Below are 15582 nucleotides of genomic sequence, written 5' to 3'. Positions count from 1 at the left end.
AGCTGTTTCAAGGACAGTGTCAAGGAGATACGTGCCTCCCAGCAGTGCGTGACCAGGGCTGGGCTGGGCTGATGATCACTGCTTGTGGGAACATGGGGAGGACGTGATGATCACTTGCTGGGGGGATGTTCACCCTGAATCTGGCTCTTCTTATGGTGACCACAACTACTGGAGCCTCCGATGCCTGGAGGCTGCCGTGTCAGCAGCATAGCTGATGGATGTGTGGACGGCCGCACAGAGTCTGCATGGATGTGGTGGCTGTGGCTACTGTGGAACTTCAGACACAAGAGTTGACATGAAAGAACCTAAGGATGGTTCCAGAGGCTCTAGAGTCATCCCTCCAAGGGCTCTGGGCACTGGAAGGCCCCAGGGAAGGGGAACCCACCCGTGTCATGGCCCTTTGGGGACAGTGCTCACCCTACTGTCTTGCCCATTCACCGAGTGCCAATCCCTCAATGGAGTCTGGAAGTGTGAGGGTTCACAGTCCACGGCAGCCTGACAGGCAGGCACTGGAGGGTGCCTGGGAGAGGCAGGCAGTGAAAAGAGCCATGCTCAGGACTCCAACCAGAAGGGGCTGGTCTAGACCTTACCACCGCCCTTGAAGCACTTCCAAGGGCTTTCAGTGGCTTCCAGAGCTACAGTCATAGCACATACTTATTCTAGAAAATTAGGTGAATATGGAAATCAATGAAGAAAATTCAATAACTAACTCACAATACCACACCCAGAGGTAATCACGCTGATATTGGTGTTTCCATTCTTTACGGGCTCAAGGGATTAGATCTGATAGACAGAGTGCCTGAAGAACTATGGCTGGAGGTCTGTGACATTGTACAGGAGGCAGGGATCAAGACCACCCCCAAAGAAAAGAAATGCAAAAAGGCAAAATGGTTGTCTGAGGAGGCCTTACAAATAGCTGTGAACAGAAGAGAAGTGAAAGGCAAAGGAGAAAAGGAAAGATATACCCATTTGAATGCATATATCTTCATGACCCAGATAATCACGATGGTGTGATCACTCACCTAGAGCCAGACATCCTGGAATGTGAAGTCAAGTGGGCCTTAGGAAGCATCACTATGAACAAAGCTAGTGGAGGTGACAGAATTCCAGTTGAGCTATTTCAAATCCTAAAAGATGATGCTGTGAAAGTGCTGCAATCAATATGCCAGAAAATTTGGAAAACTCAGCAGTGGCCACAGGACTGGAAAAGGTCAGTTTTCATTCCAATCCCAAAGAAAGGCAATGCCAAAGAATGCTCAAACTACCACACAATTGCACTCATCTCACATGCTAGTAAAGTAATGCTCAAAATCCTCCAAGCCAGGCCTCAACAGTATGTAAACGTGAACTTCCAGATGTTCAAGTAGGATTTAGAAAAGGCAGAGGAACCAGAGATCAAATTGCAACATCTGTTGGATCATCAAAAAAACAAGAGAGTTCCAGAAAAACATCTATTCTGCTTTATTGACTATGCCAAAGCCTTTGACTGTGTGGACCACAATAAACTGTGGAAAATTCTGAAAAAGATGGGAATATCAGACCATCTGACCTGCCTCTTGAGAAATCTGTATGCAGATCAGGAAGCAGTTAGAACTGGACATGGAACAACAGACTGGTTCCAAATCAGGAAAGGAGTACATCAAGGCTGTATATTGTTACCTTGCTTATTTAACTTGTATGCAGAGTACTTCATGAGAAACACTGGGCTGGAGGAAGCACAACTGGAATCAAGATTGCCAGGAGAAATATCAGTAACCTCAGATATGCAGATGACACCACCCTTATGGCAGAAAGGGAAGAACTAAAGAGCCTCTTGATGAAAGTGAAAAAGGAGAGTGAAAAAGTTGGCTTAAAGCTCAACATTCAGAAAGCTAAGATCATGGCATCTGGTCCCAGCACTTCATGGCAAATAGATGAGGAAAAAGAGGAAACAGTGAGAGACTTTATTTCTTGGAGCTCCAAAATCACTGCAGATGGTGAATGCAGCCATGAAATTAAAAGACGTTTACTCCTTGGAAGAAAAGTTATGACCAACCTAGACGGCATATTAAAAAGCAGAGACATTACTTTGTGTAGTCAAGGCTATGGTTTTTCCAGTAGTCATGTATGGATATGAGAGTTGGACTATAAAGAAAGCTGAGTGCTGAAGAATTGATGCTTTTGAACTGTGGTGTTGGAGAAGACTCTTGAGAGTCCCTTGGACTGCAAGGAGATCCAACCAGTCCATCCTAAAGGAAATCAGTCCTGAATATTCATTGGAAGGACTGATGCTGAAGCTGAACTCCAATACTTTGGCCACCTGATGCAAAGAACTGACTCATTTGAGAAGACCCTGATGCTAAGAAAGATTGAAGGCAGGAGGAGAAGGGAACGACAGAGGATGAGATGGTTAGATGGCATCACCGACTCAATGGACATGAGTCTGAGTAAACTCTGGGAGTTGGAGATGGACAGGGAGGCCTGGTGTGCTGCAATCCATGGGTTCTCAGAGAGTCGGACACGACTGAGTGACTGAACTGAACATGCTTAAAGACATGTGATACCCAACACGGGTGTACACGGCACAGACTCTCCCAGACTTGTGACACTTACCTGTGTAAATAGGCAAGAATCTACTTGCACACATCACATCTGACACTTGCACAGGTAGCCACAGATTTTTTTCTTTTAAAAAATCAAAGCAATACTATGTACATAACTTACAACCTATCTTTTCTTTTCACTGAACAGATGCTGATCACTTCACAGCATATCTTCTTTGAAACTTGTTGTCTGTGGCTGTTCATGTTCTGTGGTGTGGCCATATCACAAGCATTCCTACTGATGGATACTGATCTTGTTTCCCGGTTATCACTCCTCACATCGTTCCAAAATGGACATCCAGTTTTGCAGTCTTAAACTTATTCCTGTAAACATCAGTATCTTTGCTGACATCTTGTGGAGAGTTGTAGTCTTTCTGTAGTGCCGGATCATTTCCTTCTGTCTCTCTGATGTTCATAATTGTCTTCACCCTCAGCCACTGCCTTTGGTTTCTGAAGAGACCTGAGAGGAGAATCCCTGGGTTTGAGGCTCCCCAGGGTGTCCTAAATTCTAGATCATTCCTCCCGTGGACTCTCTCGAGCATTCTGAAGGGTGTGCAGATGTTGGGAAGCTTGTGCCCATGTCTCCATGACACTGAGAATGAGTTGCCCTCCCTCCCAGCTTGGGAACTGCTTTGGAAGCCATGCCAGCCCCCAGTGTGTGAAGCTGCTGCAGAGCCTTGTTCCTGTTGTCCTGGCACCGTGCTGACCCTTTGTTGGGCATCCTGCGGGGGTGAGCACCCAGCACGGGCCAGGGCTTGTTAGTGCCTGTTGAATAGATGTGCAAATAGATCAGTGAAAAACCAATGACCGGATTCACAGGAAGAGAGATGACTGTCCTCTAATCCTCTATTCTGATCTTGAGTTGCTGGGAGGGGAAGGGGAATGGGAAGATGGAGGGGGCTGCCCCCACTGGGTGTCTAAGTGCCTTTGCTCTCCCCTATGTGACATACACACACAGCCAGGAAGCCAGGTGGGTAGCCATCCCCGCTCAGACCCAGGGTCCAGGAGCCAAGGCTGCCACCTTGAATGCTGGAGTCCATGAGAACTCGTGGTTGAGGGTAGAGCCCTCCATTGTGAGCCCCAGCATCAGATGGCAGAAGGGGCCTGGGTGCTCGAGAGGAAGTTCCAACAGGCCAGGGTTCAGATGCCCGCCCTTGGCCTCCTTGCTGTGGGGGCATAGCCCCCCAGGCTTCAGCACTGTCCATCTGCTGGAAAGGGCAGCTGGGATCAGGTAAGGGGTTGGGGGCACAGACTCTGCCATAAAGATGTCCCAGGTGGAGTTGAAGCCTGACAACCACGGGCATTGAGAAGAGGATAGGAGAATGATTCCCCTGGTGATTGAGTTTTGTGTTCTGAGTTTCTTCTCTATGTCAGAGACCTGAGTCAAAGTTAGTCATCTACTCTGGGTGGCTGCTGCTGCTGCTGCTGCATCGCTTCAGTCGTGTCCGACTCTGTGCGACCCCATAGACGGCAGCCCACCAGGCTCCCCTGTCCCTGGGATTCTCCAAGCAAGAACACTGGAGTGGGTTGCCATTGCCTTCTCTGCTGGGTTGCTGACAAGGAGGAAAAGATAAAGGTGTGTAGAGAGCACAGACTAGTGCTGGGGAGGTGATGGCTCAGTGGGCTCAGCAGACAAGTGAAAACTCACACTGAGGGTCGTTGCTATTCATTAGTGTCCCAGGCTTAGAGGGGGTGTCCTTATAGGTCACAGAATGTTCCTAGCTTCCAAGTCCGCAGCTCTTCCAAACCACCTGAAGCAGCCACCTATCCCTCATGGTCCCTGCCCAGCCGATAAGAGTCAGGGGCCCCAGACCTCCAGCCTCCAGCCACAGTTCACAGCATGGAGCTTTCCTTCCTTAAGTACATGGGAGGCAAAGCGAGAGTCTGCACATGTACACATGTGTATGTGTACATGTAGGTGATGTGTATATGTATAAAGATATAAATATCTGATAGTATACATATGTATAGAAAATAATGTGTCATATATAATATATGCAGTATGTATGTATTTATAAAATAATGTAATCAAGTGGATGACATCCATTACCTTGCCACTTCCTTGGTTAGAAGTAACTCACATTTTCCCCTCCAATCAGGAGGAACTCATGACTGCCCTAGGGGGTCACCTCAGGGTGTCTGCCACATGCTATGATGTGGGATTTTTCAAGGTCCCAAGACAATTTTAACATGCAGCAAAATTGGGAAACAACTGATCCAAGGAATTTGATTGTCATCTAATTCCAGAGGTGGGTGGGTCTTCTGGCAGACCCAGATGTTTTGACCAGGAGCCTAGATGAAAACTTGTTCACTTGGGGACACCCATCAGTGTCCCTGGGGAGATGATGCAGATGCAGCTGGATGTACCAGTTGGAAGTTTGGAAGGAAGGGCTAGATGGCATGATTAATTTAGCAAATTATTTTAAAAGCCATTCTCAGATTTCCCCCATTATTCAAGCAAAGCCTACCTATGAAAACTTTCATAAGCTGAAACATACTGGGACTTCAGAAATGGATATCAACCCGTAGGACTTTGTGGCTCAGCTGGTAAAGAATCTGGCTGCAATGTGGGAGACCTGGGTTTGATCCCTGGGTTGGGAAGATCCCCTGGAGAAAGGAAAGGCTACCCACTCCAGTATTCTAGCCTGGAGAATTTCATGGACTGTATAGTCCATGGGGTTGCAAAGAGTTGGACACATGACTGAGCGATTTTCACTTTCACTTTTCATAAAAAAGAAGTCGAATCAAGAGAACTTTTGCAAATCGGGGGATACCTGTATGTATTCTCTTGTATTATAATTTTTTTTTTTTTTTTACAAAAACAACTTACTTACATTTAAATTAAGTTAAAAATTAAGAAACAAATGAAATTTAAAAATGTGAAAGCCTTAATATGAAGATACAAGAAACCAACATTGTGGTCTTGGAGAACTGAAGATGTTCTTTGCAAAGACCAAGAAAATATTTTCTTGAAAACAGATGAACACATTTCACCATAACTAAAGACTGAACAAAATGAAACAGTGAACCACAAAAGTGTAAAATGTATTTTCAAAAGAAGTGTTTGTTTAAAGAACACTTTATTTTAAAAGTGTTTAAGCTCTGAGAAGAGCTAAAGAGACAGAAATGTGCTGTCGATTGAATGCAACCTAAAGGTTGAAAGTTATGTTTTATTCAGCAGAAATTTTTAGGACTTAAGCCCAGGTGGTAGCATCTGAAACAAGCGTGAGAGAACTGTTTGTTCCAAGGAGGCAGAGGTGGGGGAGCAGGTTTTGTAGAAGTTTTGCAACAAAGGACAGGTAGCCTGGATATCAAAAGTTTTTTTTGTAAATTAAAGAAAACCAGATAACCCAAATTAAGGAATTTAGCCTGTTTCTGTATATGGGAAGATGCAAACGTCCCTGAAATCACTCCTTTGATATGCACCTCAGCTCTGTGGGGCCAGTTTTCTCTGTTTTCACACCCTGAGCTTTCTTTCCTCACAGCTCCCTGGCAGGGAGCTGGCTACAGTCTAAACGGTAGCTATTCTTCTCCTTCCTGAGTCCCCTCAGGCTTCACTGGCTCATATCGGAGGGCTGCAACCCACTGAAGACTCTGACATCCTTGCTTATTGATATGCCAGAAAGTATTCCATTTCTCAGTGCTCAAAGCGTAAATAATTGGCAATCAGTTTCTGATATTCATTAAAAAAAAAAAAATTTAACCAAGAGATAAACAAAGGAGGAATCCATTTTGACCACCGAAGGACAGGGCCCTTGACCAAGCAGGTCACCCAGGATCCAGGATGGGGCAATGACCATAAGGGAGACGCTCACCCGCACAATTTCAGAAACCTGTGGATTGCAAGAGTGATGGGGAGAGTCTTCTCACCCCTCTAGGAGAGAGTATCACAGACACAATCACCTTGGGGACAGAGTTAGGGGAATAAGACTGCCCTCCCTGGAGGCTGCGCAGACTCTTCTGGGATGGGGGTGGGGAGGGAGGATGACTCAGCAGTTTCATTTCCTGGTGGGCTGAGGCTCATGGGAAATAGGCAAATGAGCCCAGAGCATCATGGGGAATGGCCGTTTAAATGCTCAGGCTGGCTCTGATCCCTCCTTTCCCCTCAGGGTTACCCTCAGGAGGGAGGCACCAGGGAGGGTGAGAGCCCTTTGGAGTAAGAAGTGTGTCTAGGGCCTATAGGCTGGCAGAGTGTGGGGCTTGGAGGCTGAAAAGCCCCAGGTTCCAGTGTGGCCTCAGGCCAGACGGGCCAGCTCAGGTGCAGGTGGTTCTGTTATGCTCCATCTGGTTCAGTCAGGTTAACCATTTGGTTAGATTCTGATAAGTTCCCTCAGGTTCTGACAGATTCTCTCAGGTTGTCTCAGGGTAAGTCAGGTTCTGTCAGGGTTCCTTAGTTTCCCCCAGGTGAGGCTGATGGGGTGTCAGGATCCCTCAGATGGGGTGGGGATGGGGAGTTTGAGGGGTGAGAGGAGGCTGTGTGGTCCACAGGCCCCAGGTCAGCTAAACTGAGCAGAGACAGGGTAAAAGGGCTGGGTCTGAGCCCAAGGCCCCCCTGTGCCCTGCTCCTCCTGCAGGGCACCTGCTCCCACCTGCCTGCCCTAACCCCCCCTGACCTCACTTCTTTTCTTTGCAGCTCCCAGAGAACAGAACGCTTGCATCAGCTGAAGTTAATTCCAGAGTTTCTTCCCTTCCAACCTCTATTTTGACTCAGTTCATCCACCGCCACCCCAAATTCTTCTCCTGGTGATCCTCATCTTTCTCCTCCCTGTTCTCTTGCCCCTCCTCCCAGCCCCTTGCACCTTACTGGGCCCCCACCTGTGGGCCAGACCCCCTAAGATCACAGCCAACCCGGCTCCTGCTGTCTCTCTCTCAGGAGGCAGGCAGCTTGGCCATGTGCCCTCCAGTCAGCAAGCGGTATGTGGCGGAGGGCCTGTCCTACCTCTACGTGTCCTGGGTGTATCAGCTTCAACATGGCAGCCAGCTAAGGCTCTGCTTCGCTTGCTTCAAGGTTGCCTTTCTGGACTTTAAACGGATGCTGGAGTCAGAAGACTGGGAAGATGAAGATTGGGACTCTGAGCTGATGGACGATTCCGAGGCGTGGTCTGAGCAGGGGTCATCCCCGGGGATGGGGCCAAGCTGGGGGCAGGGCCAAGGGCAGCCTGCACAGGGCGGCGCTGTGGGCTGGGGGTCAGGCACCCTGGCATCAGGCCCTGTGGAGTCAGAAGATGTGGGCTTGCACAATCATACTGTGCCCACTGAGCTGCAGCCTCAGGATGCGGCACCTCTGGGCCTGGGTGCTGAAGATGCTGACTGGACCCAGGGCCTTCCCTGGAGACTTGAGGGACTCCCTACCTGCTCCCACTGGCCAAGCCCCCTTCCTCCATGGCGGGGGTTTTTCAAAGTGGACCTGCCCCTGGGGGAGCCCATGGTACTGGAGCTGGGCACCACCCAGAACATGGACCCTGCTGAGACTAAGGCCTGGTTACTGGACCTGCAGGTCCTCTCCCTGGTGGGCTGCTGTGATGTCATCTACCTCCAGAAGATGAAGCCAAGAAGGGCCTGGAGGATCCCAGGCCAGTGTTGGAAACTGCTGCTGGAACCTGATGAGTGGTGGGTGGTGAGACTCCAAGATGCACCCCAGATGCAAGACCTGTACCACTGGAAGCTAAGCATTCTGGAATCCTCTTCTCTGGAGCAGAATGTAGATCTGGTGCCTGCGGACTTGGTCCTGCTTAAGAGGGGACTCACCATCCTCTCTTTTTCACCCTGGGCCAAGAGGGAGGTAGCGGAGGGGGACTCAGCCTCTGGGCCACAGTCCTCCACCCAAGGAGGGGATGCTGGCACCAGTGGGCCCAGAGAGCCTGGGGAGAACCCGGCTGCTGTGGGAGCCTCGGCCCTGGGAGAGCTGCCACATTTCCAGCCCCTCAACCCAGGGTCCCAGAACTGAGGGACTGAGGTCCATGTGGTCACCATTGTTCTGGCTTCCCTAGGACACCAGAGGCTGGGAAGGAACTGACCTCTCCACAACAGCCAGGGTAGCCATTAACAATGAATGAGGTCTTGGGCCTGGAGAGGAACAATGGTGAGTGGCCCAGAGACTGAGACATGGGGCCACTGCAGCATCAGGAGAAAGGGACACAAATACCTATAACTGGGAGGGAAGTTCTCTGTCAGATGTCATGGAGTTAGGAATCTGAGCTATTCGGGATGTGCTGGGTGAATGGATGCTGTGCGATGTGTGAAGAAGGGAACAGGGAATCGATTTGGGTAACAGCCCTACCCTGGGGAGGGATGTCTGAAGTGTAACTCACTCCCGGGAACACGGTGGTGGAGTCGGAACCACAGGGATGTGTGCTTGTCTTTACTCAGTGGGCTCTGGGCTCCACAGGACCCGGTTATCAGCATTGAGGACTCTGCAGTGTGAGAGACCTTGTTACAAAGATTGTCTATTTTATGTGGTTTGGCTACTTAGTTTCTGTCTCTTTGTGTGTCATTTTAAACTAAATAAAGTCATCGAGTTTGCAACAAGGTGCTGTTCAGAGCTCTTCCGCAGAAAATCTTTGTTGATTCTCCTTGTCCTGTCCCTCTCAGGGACAAATCAATCCTAGTAACCCCTACTTCATGAGTCACAGTTGTCCAGGATGGCTAAGAATCTTTAGCTTCTAGATTAGTGATGGTTACGAAACCTAGGATGACCCTGTGTGGGAAAGATGGAAGCAAAGGTACATGTGTGTGCTCAGTCCTATCCAACTCTGCGACCTTATGGACTGTAACCTGCCAGGCTCTTCTGTCCATGGGATTCTCCAGGCAAGAATACTGAAGGGGGTAGCCATTCCCTTCTCCAATTTCCAGGGGAACTTCCCGACCCAGGGATCGAATCCAGGTCTCCTGCATTGAGGGTGGATTCTTTACCATCTGACACACCAGGAAAGCCACAGAGTGTCCCTTGAAAATGCCTTTGCATCTGGCTGATCCTCCTCCAGTGTTTGGGGTTCCCAGCCACATCCCATGGCCTCACAGACCAACTGGGCTTACTGTATTTAATTCCATGGAATGTAGCAATATTGTTTACTTTCTTTCATAAAGTTTATGTGGGCAGCTAGCAGCTGAAACCAGATATATCAAAATGTCCATCTCCCCATCATGGCTGGAAGCCACCTATTCTTGAAAAGGGTTCAGGTTTCAGACCACCTGCCCTCCCAGTTCATGCTGAGTGTGCCCATCTCCCCATGTAGGAAGAGAGAGGCTGTGGGGTCACACCCCTTGTCTCATGGGTGCCTCAGGCAGGCAGGGTCACTGCAGGCTGGGTGGGGGGTGGCAAGTGAGGGGGCGGAAGGGACTGGGCGCCTGTGGGCACTGTCACTGAGAGTTGTTTGCCATCGATGGCTCCCTGCTCCCACCACTGGCAGAAAGCTCAGTCTTGTCACTTCCAGCAAGAGTCAGGCCGTGACCTCTGCCAGCAGCCCAGTGTGCCCCTGGGCGTGGCCCTGTCGGTGCTCCCCACCCTGCTGTCTAGAGACATGTGGAAGTCGGGGTGCCTGTGGAGTTGGGGCCACAGGCTCCCCTGCTGGAAGGTTCCCAGGGAGGGAAGGCAGCAGCATGCCTCTGCTCAGATTCCCACTGACTCGCACCCGCTGCCTCCCCAGTGCCCAGGCGGGGGAGGTACACCTTCCCCCCTGGCTTTCAGGTCTCCGCGTGTCCCCCTGCCACCACCTGCAGGACGGATGCTGCCCTGTGAGCCAGGCTGGGGTTCCCCTGGTTCCCGTGAGGCACAGAGAGGGCCTGAGCCCTGTGACCTGGGCCCAGCTCCCTGCCCCTGCCTACCAGGCCACCAAGGGGACTTAGGATTCATGCTTCTGGGGTGCATGGGTTAAGGAAAGTCTCTGATCCTAAAGGCCTGAGTGATGCTGATCTGGCAAAACCTCCCACTCTGGCCCCACCTGAGAAACAGAGAGGTGGCCCTGTGGATATGGAATCCATCAGCCATAGACCTTCGCTTAAATACACCAAACACCAAAGACGTAAACCTGGGGTGCTTCTGGTAGACTTTCTTTTTTTCTCTCACCACCCTGTAAAAAGAGCATCTCCTTCAAAACACGCATTCCAGGAAGGTAATAGAAAATGCTGAGGATTAAACATTCTGGGCAAACCATAGCAATGAGGCCTCAGTGACTGGCGGCCTGCCCTTGTCACTCGCTGTCATCTGAGTGAATGTCTGAGGCGCTTGATGAATAACACGTGTTTTCAGTTAAAAACCATTTCTAAGGTTTATTTCAGTTTATTTGTTTTGAAGTCAGAGAAAACCCAAACTTGTACGGAGAATAAGCTGGGAGGTTCAGACATTTGACACAGGCACAGGTCACGCTCACTCAGCTTCTGCTCCGTGAGGGTCCTGCCCGTAGGCTGTAGACGGGCCTGCACTGGAGAAACCGCAGGACGTATGTGGGCAGCTCTCGTCACCGCCACGGACCCCGCTGCTGGACAGGGTGCGGGATGCCATGAGGGGACATCCTGAAGGGAATCATGAGGGGACCCAAAGAGGAGACACTACGAAGGGATAATCATGAGAGGATGCCACAAGGAGACACCATGAGGGAAACATCATGAGGGGATGTCATGAGAGGACACCATGAGGGCAGCCGTGAAGGGAACATCATGAGGAGCTGCCATGGGGAAACCGTTGGGTACACTATGAGGGGAACAGGATCAGGGACGCCACGAGGGGATAGTAAGGAGGAGACCCCGCGAGGAAAGAAAAATCATCCAGGGAAGCCAGGAGGGAACAACCTGAGAAGCCATGAGAATATCAAGGGGAACAGCCATGTGGGGAACTTGAGGGGAACCATGAGAGGATTCTCTGAGGGGATATCAGGAGAGTGTGCCATGAGGGGACATTGACAGGTACACAAACTGTCCCACAGAGGCAGGACAGCCACGCCTCCTACTTTACCTAATGGCTCAGCTCCCAGCTCCATGTGGGAAGAACATGCCCACCACTGGCTGAATGAGGACCTTGCCTGGAAGCAGCAGCATAGATATGACAAGGACCCTTCACAGGTGCCCCGTTCCTGCTGTGCATTGCACTTTTGTTTAAGGACAAAACCAGCATGTAAACACAAGACTGAATCACACCCATAAATATTTGGGTGGTGAAAGGATTACGGAAACTGAGGGCTTCCAGGAACCCTTGGCCTGCCCCACTGGCCTGTGGCAGGCCCCTCAAGTTCCTGGGGATCCCAACGACACGGAGGAGCAGCCCTGGGGCGGCAGCATCCGCTCCCAGGCCTGGGACTCTGCTGCTGACTTAGTGTTTGCCAATGGCATCCCCTGCTGGTGACTTCAGGCTGCATGGATGGGTGTGTCCCCACCCCAAACCACAGCCTCCAGAAATTAGCCCCAGCCCAATGCCGGCCTTGCTCTCATCAGAACCAAAATTAAGAGCCTGTCCTTGAAAACGTCTGAGAACTCCCGACTCTGATCTGTCTGGCCTCTGTTTTCTGATCTGTGGAATCAGGATGCTGCATCCTCAGGGTCCTTTGTTCTCTCCCGGCAGAGCCCTGTCTGGTGGGTTGGGAACATGTGGAAGCCATCCCCAGGCCAGCTCTGCTGCATCACCAGCCCACAGAGCTGCTGTGAGTGTGCAGGTGTGTCATGTCTGTGAGTGCGGGTGTGCAGTGTCTAAGTGTGCATGTATGTGCCCCTAGTGTTAGGTGTGTTCCCAGGGCCCTTGGAGCAGGTACCATGGTTCTAGATCCCTCGTGCCTCGGCCAGGTCTAGTGACTGCAAGTCAATAGAAGATCTGATTAATAACCGCAGGACCTTGAGATGCAGAGGGCTGGACCCCAAATGCAGGAACCACACACTTAGAGGACTGAGAACCAGATGTTGGCCAAGGCCACTTTTGGGAAGGATTTTCTGCCTATCTGCATTTTCCAAGGCTTCTAAAATGAACATGAACTTCTGTGGAAATAAGAAAACACACAAATGTAACATTCTCAGCCAGTCTGTAGCCTATGTCCACAGTCTGGGTGAAGCAGAGACACGGAGAAGCATCAAGAAGGGCAAAGGGGCGACCCATCCAGCCTTCCCCTGCAGATGGAAACCCCAGGCCATGCAGAAGCCTGTGAGTGGGGTGTGGGTGTGTGGGTGCTACGTCACTGTGCTGGGTTTGACAGCAAACGGGCGGGGGGCAGTGTTAGGGAAATGACAACGGAGGAAGGCTTGTTCAGGTTTCAGAGGCTGGAGAGAAGGCCTCTGACTGACTTCTGATCTTTCCTGGACTATGTGCCTGCTGGCAAACACACAAATTGTTACCAGCAAGTAAAGGGGCACTTTGGATAAGAAAGGGAATGGGGCTTGGATTTTCTTGAGCCCCTGGAATTCTGCCCAACTCCCTGGGGTCTGGAAAATCTCCTGACTCACAAGGTGAAACAAACAACAACGTAAAAGGTGAAGGAAAACCAGAGCTGCATTGTTGCACACCCACGGATGATGGTATCAGCTGCACCCTGGGATTCCAAGCGGGAGCCTCCAAAACGGCAATTTGAAGTCTCACCTGCGTGATGCGGATCTTTTCACATATGGGACTCCATATGCTGTTACCAAGGGACCTTCCAGCTCTGTTTAAGTCTGGATGTGGGTCAGCCCCATGTGGTGATGTATGTGCTGTTACTTTTCTCTATTGTTTCTATTTCTCTTCTTTTAATGCCTGTATATTGAAATTAAGCCAAATAATCTTCTATTAAATATTGAAATTGTTTATTGTGTGAGAAGTGGTTTCTTTTGTTAATGAATCCTTCGAACCAAAAACAAAAGTAAAACTTTCAGCAAAATGCTGAGGAGGGGGGGTGGCTCCGAGGTCACCCAGCCAGATGTGATGCGGCACCATCCTTGAGGACTGTTTTACCTCTTTCTTTGACAACTGAGATTCTCTGCAATCTCAACAGACTGTCCTGGCAGCATTGGTGCCCATGAACACTTCCTGCGATGCCGGGAAAAGTGATACTGCGGCTGGGGATGGTTTCCAAATTGGGTCCTGGAGCTCATCTTTGTACTAAGACTCCAGGAACAGTCATGCTTGTCTGGGGTTCATCCCTTGCCAGGCCTCATAGGACATGTGTGTGCTTACCACAGGGCATCCAACCCCGAGACACTGCGAGGCCAGTGCCGAGAAACTTCAGAACAGCCGAGTTCATGCCAGACTAGTGGGCTCAGGGCCCCCACAGCTGGGTGTGGCCCCTCAGCTGGACTCCAGCCTGGGTCAGGCCCCCTGAGAACTGGAGAAACAGAAGGTTCCGTGTCAGAGTCCAAGGCCCTGAATCCTCAGCCAAAGGTCACTCTCATGTGGAGAAACCTCTGCAGCCTGTTCAGGGTCTGGTGTTGACTGGTTCACACCCTGGGCATCTTGCCCTGAAAATGACACTCTCTGCCCTAACTTTTCGGTCACCACCAGATACCTCCACGACTGAGCGTCGTTTCCACTTTGGCCCAGTCTCTTCATTCTTTCTGGAGCTGTTAGTAATTGCCCTCTGCTCGTCCTGCTCTTGCCCAGTATCATATTGGACACCTTCTGATCTTGGGCTGGGGTTGGGTGGGGCGCTCTTCTGGTATCATATCTTTTTGCCTTTGCATACTGTTCATGGGGTTCTCATGGCAAGAATACTGGGAGGAGTTTCCACTTCTTCCTCCAGTGGACCAATTTTGTGAGAACCCTTCACTATGTCCTGTCTCTCTTGGGTGGCCCCATGTGACATGACTCACAGCTTCACTGAGTTACACAAGCCCCTTCACCACGACAGGGCTGGGATCCATGAAGGGGCTAAGAAGGTGTATGTGCCATAATCATGATGCTGGAGATTCTTACAGGTGCTTTCTCAAACCTCTCAGCAGAGGCAGTGGCTGGTGTGCGCTCTTTTGGTGGACTTTGCTTCTTGGGCTTTGGTGGCAATTCCTTTTCATTCTTTCTTGATTCTGTAGAAAGAGAAATTATAGGAGCAAGTCCTCGGAGCACTCCAGCTTCTAGAAGCACAGTCTTCAGTACCCCGGCTCGTCTTTGCCACGGTAGAAAGGAGGTCACCATAGCAGTGACTTGGGAGTGGGCTGGGTAATCGGCCTGGTGGGTGGAGGTCACACCCTAAAACACAATCTCTTTACACCAAAGCCTTTGGAACAGGCTGAGTAATGGGGCAGAGTGACGCGCTTCCCTGTGGAAGGATAGGGCCTGCCTGGGTGGGAGGAAACGTGCCTTGTGCCAGCCACCCCACGCACGGCCCTTGGTTAAAGCTGCACATTCTGCTCCTTTTTGGAAAGCAAGACTGTGGATGTTGGACTCTCAGGACATTTGGGCTAAAATGTACTCACATACTCAGACCCAGACTACACAGGAATTCTCTGTCAATTTAAATGCCATTCTCTCAAGAATCGAAGTTTAAAAGTCATATATATCAATGGCTTGGGGAAAACAGGATATGTGAGTCTTAGAAGATGTTTCCCCTTTAGCAAAAGTCTTATAATTAGGAAAAGCGCTAAGAAAGAAGCTATTAAACCATGTACGTGGTCTCCGATCTAAGCTGCAGGCAAATGAGACAAGGAGGCACATTGCCCAGGTGTTAGGAAACCCAAACCGAAAGGGCCAGGAATGCGGTGCAGGAGGTAATAGAATCACTCACTAATTAAAGCCATTGCTGCCCCCCGCCCCCCAGGCTTGGCTTCCAAGCCACTGCAGGAGGAAACGGGAGAGACAGGGTGGAAATGGCAAAAAGGGGCCAGGCAAGCTGCTGCTACCCTGATTCTGGTCACTTGTGTTTGAAGGAGGAGGAGGAACTTGCTGCTTTTGCAATAGATTGCCAAGCTCCACATTTTTTCCGTGTGATCTTGACACTCCAGTGTATCGTGATCCCAGTGTATCATGGTGGATCACGATGGTTTTTTTTAGACCCTCATTCTAAGGCCTCCCTATTTCTGGAAACCCTTCCACACCTGTGCCGTTGGCGCCCTCTGC

At 50.3% G+C, this 15582-nt stretch overlaps 1 protein-coding gene across 3 annotated transcripts; it reads left to right on the top strand.

The window, feature by feature from the left end:
• The first annotated feature begins 6619 nt into the window (after window positions 1-6619).
• Window positions 6620-9110, top strand: LOC129651152 (testis-expressed protein 19.2-like). 3 transcript variants are annotated; one of them, XM_055579849.1, is made up of 3 exons: window positions 6620-6947; window positions 7216-7496; window positions 7591-9110. In XM_055579849.1, the coding sequence occupies exon 3, from the start codon at window positions 7615-7617 to the stop codon at window positions 8527-8529; it is 915 nt and encodes a 304-aa protein (XP_055435824.1). In that variant the 5' UTR covers window positions 6620-6947; window positions 7216-7496; window positions 7591-7614; the 3' UTR covers window positions 8530-9110. The 3 variants fall into 3 exon arrangements, with proteins under 3 accessions (XP_055435824.1, XP_055435822.1, XP_055435823.1); XM_055579847.1 differs by having other exon boundaries at window positions 7216-9110; XM_055579848.1 differs by having other exon boundaries at window positions 6638-6722; window positions 7216-9110.
• The last annotated feature ends 6472 nt before the right edge of the window (window positions 9111-15582 follow it).

The sequence above is a fragment of the Bubalus kerabau genome, chromosome 4 (assembly GCF_029407905.1).
Source record: "Bubalus kerabau isolate K-KA32 ecotype Philippines breed swamp buffalo chromosome 4, PCC_UOA_SB_1v2, whole genome shotgun sequence".
Classification (NCBI taxonomy): domain Eukaryota; kingdom Metazoa; phylum Chordata; class Mammalia; order Artiodactyla; family Bovidae; genus Bubalus; species Bubalus kerabau.
Note: the sequence above shows the minus strand (reverse complement) of the source record. Positions and strands in the feature narration are given on the sequence as shown.

Bases quoted from the DNA above. Each gene is read 5' to 3' on its own strand.
- LOC129651152 (XM_055579847.1), top strand. From the start codon at position 7,474: ATGTGCCCTCCAGTCAGCAAGCGGTATGTGGCGGAGGGCCTGTCCTAC.